Source organism: Perognathus longimembris, chromosome 21 (assembly GCF_023159225.1).
Source record: "Perognathus longimembris pacificus isolate PPM17 chromosome 21, ASM2315922v1, whole genome shotgun sequence".
Lineage (NCBI taxonomy): Eukaryota > Metazoa > Chordata > Mammalia > Rodentia > Heteromyidae > Perognathus > Perognathus longimembris.
Window position 1 is genome coordinate 12,111,722 of NC_063181.1, and position 6,616 is coordinate 12,118,337.

Sequence of the window (6,616 nt, forward strand, 5' to 3'; positions counted from 1 at the left end):
CTTCTGGCCGTTTTCTGTATATGTGGTGCTGGGGAATCGAACCTAGGGCCTCATGTATCCGAGGCAGGCACTCTTGCCACTAGGCTATATCCCCAGCCCCCCTGGCTTCTTTTTGCTCGGGCTAGCACTCTACCTCTTGAGCCACAGCACCACTTCTGGCTTTTTCTATATATGTGGTGTTAAGGAACTGAACTCAGGGCTTCATGTATGTGAGGCAAGCACCCTACCACTAGGCCATATTCCTAGCACATCAAAGATGTTTTAAGTTGTGTTTTCCAATATTTGATACAAATTATAAATTCTGACAGTGCTCTTTACCAGTACCATAATTATTAAGATTTTTCTGGAGGCGGCGTGGGACCAGTCCCAGCTGTCCAACTGGGTCTTCTGTCTTCCTATCACCACCTCAGAACAGCAGGATGGCTGCAAACAAGAGCAAGGGCCAGAGTTCCTTGGCTCTTCACAAGGTCTTCATGGTTGGCAGCGGAGTGGGCAAGTCAGCCCTGATGCTCCAGTTCATGTACGACGAGTTTGTAGAGGACTATGAGCCTACAAAAGCTGACAGCTACAGAAAGAAGGTGGTTCTGGATGGAGAAGAGGTCCAGATAGACATCCTAGACACTGCTGGCCAAGAGGACTATGCTGCCATCCGAGACAACTACTTCCGGAGTGGGGAGGGCTTCCTCCTCGTGTTCTCCATCACCGAGAACGAGTCTTTCACAGCCACTGCTGAGTTCAGGGAGCAGATCCTCTGGGTCAAGGCTGAGGAAGATAAGATCCCTCTGCTGGTCGTGGGAAACAAGTCTGACTTGGAGGAGCGGGGGCAGGTGCCCATCGAGGAGGCCACAGGCAAGGCAGAAGAGTGGGGCGTGCAGTACGTGGAGACGTCGGCTAAAACACGTGCCAATGTGGACAAGGTTTTCTTTGACTTGATGAGAGAAATCAGAGCAAAGAAGATGTCAGAAAACAACGACAAGAATGGCAAGAAGAGCAGCAAGAACAAGAAGAGCTTTAAAGAATGGTGTTGCTTGCTGTGAGGGCAGGGCCAGGGTGGCAGATGGAGCCCATGGTTGCTAAGGACGCAGGACTGGGCTGGCGAGCAGAAGACACTAGCTGGCTCTACCTGTGTGTTCTACTTTCCCAAACCTTACTCACCTGTACTTCTTTAAATGGAGACAAGCACTTGTGAATTGGTGACTAGCAGAAGACATAAGCCAGCTTCTTTTGGAGCTTTGGAGTCTCCACATCCCTTCCCCCCCTTTGGTCCTCCCCACAGCTTAACTGGGTGTACCAGTGATCTAGGAGAAAAGGTCCTGTCTGAGTATCTTTTTTCCCCTAGGATTCTTTTTTTTTTTTTTTGGCTTGGCTGCTACTTGAGCCATGCCTCTAACCTGGCTTTTGCTGGTTATTTTAGAGGTAGAGTCTTGAGGACTTCTTTGTTTGTCCTAGCTTCAAACAGTGGTCCTCCAGATCTCAGCCTATTAACTAGGCATGTGCCCCCATGCTTAGCTTTTCCCACTAGTTTTTATAATGTTACCCTTCCTCTTTTGCTTTGCAATAAAAGTGTCTTTTTTAAAAAATTAGATTTTGAAAGTGGGTGTGAGGTAAGATCCTCCTATTACTCTATCCAGTTTATCAATAGCACTCAGAAAAGTCCATTCAACCTTGATGATGCTGAAGAATCTGGAGCTTTTGATAGCTTCTTGCAATGCCCTGTGAACCTGAAGCAAAGCTGGACCAATGAACTTGAATTGGGGCCATATGGACTAACACCATGCTTATAACTCTTCTTTACATATGAAAAATGCAAATTGCTTTCTTTATACCTAAATAGTGGCCATTTTCAATGTGCACTGGCTCTTTTTCTCCTCAACATCTTGGTTGTTGAATAGGATGTGCAAGGACCAAGGACCATGCTGTGTTTTTCTTTCTTTCCTTTTTTGTTTTTTTTTTTTTTTTTTTTTTTTTTTTTGTCGGTCATGGGGCTTGAACTCAGGGCCTAGGTACTGTCTCTGAGCTGTTTTGCTCAAGGCTAGCCTCTACCACTTTGAGCCACACTTTCAGGATTTTTTTAGGTGGTTAATTGGAGATAAGAGTCTCACGGCCTTTTCCTGTCCGGGCTGGTTTTGAACCATGATCCTCAGATCTCAGCCTCTTCAGTAGCTAGGACTACAGATGGGAGCCACCAGTGTCGGCCCATGCTGTTTTTTAAAATCAGTGTCTATCAGGGCCCGGGGTGAAGTCCTCCCCTGCTGGCCAGGCCTTCCTCCAGCCATCAAGACATCTTCCTGAGCCGCCTCACTGTGTAGAGGTGGAGCCAGCCTCCTCTTTTTCTTCTCTCAGTGTCACACAAATTCTTCTGAAAAGTGTGATGAGTTGCAACTGTATCCTAAAATCATGAAGCGAGAGCCTGTGTCAGACCTTCTGCTACCTCTCACAGGAATGCTCGGTAATTATAATGTACAGTGAGACGTGGGGAATCATAAGCATTTGTCCCCTTACCTCCGAGAGATGGCTGCTCCTAATGTCTGAGAGTCATGAAGTTGCTTAGAAGAAGAAATGCACTTGTAAGAACATTAATTCTCTCCGTTTGGCAGTTAGAAACCCTTGGGAAAGGGGGCTGTGATAAAAAGAAAAAGCCTCCACTTTAGCACATTTCCCTCCATTTTTTTGGATGTGAGCATGTCATGTGTAGGTGCCAAAAGCGAATGGGGGTGGGCCAAGCTGGAGCCTTTTGGATTTATGGTTGTTACAGAAATTGTGGAAATTACTGCCTGATCCTGGCTACCAATCTTGTATCACTTCCCAAAGAATAATAGGCTTTAAAAAAATAAATTTAAATAAATAAAACAACAACAACCAAATGCAAAAAGAAAAAGATTTTTCTATTTTCCTGCATTTAAAAAATAAGACACATAACTTCTGAATTGGTCATAACAGTTGAATATTTCTCTTTAAGGTAAAAGCACTGAGTAAATTCCCATGACAGGCTTTCTTTGACAAAATTTCTACTTTTGTGCATGTTTTTCATTCTTAAAATGGTAAGGCCTTTCAAGGGTCTTTGCTTTGCTTTGGTATTTGTATTCTGCAAAACTAGTTTAACTTTACAGATAACTATTTTTAAATTGTGCAATAAGGGCGCATCTTTCAGATTTGTTGTAAGGGATACATTTTTAAGGTGTAGAGTTCCACGAACAATCATACATGGAAAAGAAAATATTGGAGAGGCTGGGTGGCAGAAAGGGAAGAGTAGTGGTCTTGGAGTTATGCAAAGATGCGCAGCCACTCATACAGGAAGCTCAGATCTTCTGAAGGACCATTAACTGCCTTGTACTTAATGCAATAAGGAAGAAACAAAATTTCACATTTCAGCTTCTTCTCCAATGGCATACTGCCACCTAACAGAAGTATAGATTTTTTTCCACATATTTATTTATTTTCTCTGACCAGTGGAAACATTGTGTCCTTTGACCAACATCTCCTCCCTTTGGTACTCCAACCTCTGATTGCCATACTCTGCTCACCAATTTCAGGAGTTCAATTGTTTTAGATTCTATCCACTAATGAGAGAACTCTCAGTACCTGGCACATTTCATTTACTGTAATCCTCTTGGTTCATTCATACTGTTACAAATGGCAGAGGTTTCCCTCCCTTTTAAGGCTGAATCCTATGGTGTATATATACCACTTACTCTTTGGTCCATGCCTCCACTGATGGAAACTTAGGACGGAATCTATAACTTGACTAGCATATAATGCTGCAGCAAATGAGAGGACAGAAAGCCCACATGCCTCTTCAGGATGCTGACTTCATATCCATTGGATATATGATCAGAAAAATGAATTTCTGAACACATTGTGATACGGTTTGAATGTGAAATGTACTCGGAATCTCATGTGCTGAGACTTGGTCTCAGCTAGTCATGCTCTTTGGGGGGGGGGGAACTTTAGTCACTGGGGCCCAGATACAGAAAGCCGCCCACTGGGAGCAAGATGCATAGCTATAGTTACAGATATAGGTATAGACTGAAGAACATATTCTGCCCTTGGCCTTTTACTGTTATTCCGTTTGTGCCTTCACTGTTAGAATGCAAATGGCTTTGCTCCTCCAAGGTGCTGCTGCCTTGCTACAGGCACGAAAGCAATGGGAGCCCTGGCTGTGGACTGAAACCATTAGCCAAAAGAAAGAAAGAAGAAGGAGGGGAGGGAGGAAGGAGAGAGGGAGGGAGGGAGGGAGGGAGGGAGGGGCAAATGGAGGGAGGGAGGGAGGGAGGGAAGGGAAGGGAAGAAAGAAAGAAAGAAAGAAAGAAAGAAAGAGAAGAAAGAAAGGAAGGAAGGAAGGAAGGAAGGAAGGAAGGAAGGAAGGAAGGAAGGAAGGAAGGAAGGAAGGAAGGAAGGAAGGAAGGAAGGAAGGAAGGAAAGAGAAAGAGAGCGAGAGAGCGAGAGAGCGAGAAGAATGTCTTTCTCTGTCACAGTTTTAAGAAAAATCTTTCCCCGTTCCATTTCTATGTCAGGTATTTTGTCACAGGAACAAAACATATACTAACCTAAATTATTTAGGGGAGCTTTTGTCTATTTTGGCTTATTTTATGTTTATTTTATTGTTGATGCTATTGTTTGTCACAGGGACTCTACATAGAGTTCAGACTAGTATTGAACTCATGATCCTCCTGCCTTGACCTCCTGGGTGCGGGGATTAAATGTCCCACGCTACATCTGTCTATTTTTAGTTATTTGAGGAACCTCCATACTACGTTAAATAATGGCTGCTCCATTTACATTCTTGTCTCCAGTGTACAAGCAAGTCCTGTCTGTACATCCTTGCCATATTTGTTCTCTTTAATCTCTTGCTAATAATCATAATAAGGCAATATTTTATTGCAGTTTTCATTTTAATTTCCCTAATGGTTAGTGATGTTGAATACTTTTTCACTATCTGTTGGTAATTTGCCTATCTTCTCTTGAGAAAAATCTAATCAACTCCTTTGCTCATTTTCCATAGCTACTTGTTTTCTTGCTATTGCATTATTTCAGTACCTTCATCTAACACATGCTCTGAGCTTTAGCTAAGTATAGGTATTCTATGGTCCATACAAATGTTTTCAAGTACATGATAACAAAACCTTTGTGGCAACACTAAAAATTTTACCATTGGATTCAAATTTGTCACACTCCATGGAAAATAACCAGACAAACTTATATAACATTTGTGGCAGAATTTGTATGTGTAAAAGCAAGCACATATGGCAATAACAAAGCCATATTAGTAAAAACTAAGCATAAAATTTCTTTCAACAGAATTAAATTAGAAGGAATTAAGAATATAAACACAAGCCAGTGTTTTCTAGCAAACACAAGGACTGGATACTAATCTTTATAAGTCACTCATACCATATCTAAATAAAGAAACTACTATACAGTCAGAGTAATGGAAACAGCATGGTATGGACACAAAAACAGGCATTAGACCAATGGAAGAAAATTGAAGGTCTAGGAAAAAACCCACACAGACACACCTATCTGATCATTGGCAAAGCCTAAGCATACATCAAAGAAAAGACAAACTCTTCAATTAATGATATTGGAAAAACTAGACATCCTCATGTAGGTGACTTAAACTACATCCCATCTCTCACTCTGCACAAAACTCAATTCAAATGGATTAAAAAGTTTAAATGTAAAGCTGAGAACTTGGAAACTACTATGGGAAAACATTTAATGATGTGGGCATAGGAATTACTTTCTAAATAGGACTCTAATTGCTCAGTATAAAAGAGAAGGAATTAACAAATAGTATTGAATCAGATTAAAAACTTTCTACACATCAAAGGAAACAATGTCCAGAATCAAGAGATAAGCCACAGGATGGGAAAGAAAGAGTAATACAGGTAGGATACATTCATATATAAATTGTAGGCATCACACTGTAATCTTCTGGTAGAATTAATTTATGTTAATATTTTCTCAAAACCAGAAAGAAACTAAGGCACATTGAGGCTCCAATGGTTTTTATAAGGTTCTATAGTTTATTCTTGGCAGAATTTTGGCTTTCAATTAGTTAGTTTTATTTCTTTTTTTTTTTTTTTTTTTTTTTTTGGCCAGTCCTGGGGCTTGGACTCAGGGCCTGAGCACTGTCCCTGGCCTCTTTTTGCTCAAGGCTAGCACTCTGCCACCTGAGCCACAGCGCCACTTCTGGCCATTTTCTGTATATGTGGTGCTGGGGAATTGAACCCAGGGCCCCATGTATAGGAGGCAAGCACTCTTGCCACTAGGCCATATCCCCAGCCCCAATTTTATTTCTTAGAGAGAATTTACATTGTAGTGATGGTGTGAGTAGAAGGAAAAATATTTTTCTTCAAAACAAAATAATATAGGCAGGCTAAATTAAAGATCAACAAAATAATCACCAAGAAATGAGTCCTTGAAAGATGTGGGGTGAGGGAAAAGGGAGGGAGGAATAAATGAATGAAGAGAAGAAGGGAAAGAATGCTGTCAAATATTCAATGCATATCCTACACATTTAAAAAAAATGTTGAAAGAGGTGATGTTGATCAAAATGCATTGTATTCATAAACTGCTTTGTTGAATGGCAACTCCTTTGTACTACTACTTAAAG

At 41.4% G+C, this 6,616-nt stretch overlaps 1 protein-coding gene across 1 annotated transcript; it reads left to right on the forward strand.

The window, feature by feature from the left end:
- Window positions 1–351: 351 nt before the first annotated feature.
- LOC125339312 (ras-related protein Ral-B-like) lies at window positions 352–1,368 on the forward strand. The gene has a single exon (XM_048330427.1). The coding sequence runs from the start codon at window positions 420–422 to the stop codon at window positions 1,035–1,037; it is 618 nt and encodes a 205-aa protein (XP_048186384.1). The 5' UTR covers window positions 352–419; the 3' UTR covers window positions 1,038–1,368.
- Window positions 1,369–6,616: the final 5,248 nt, after the last annotated feature.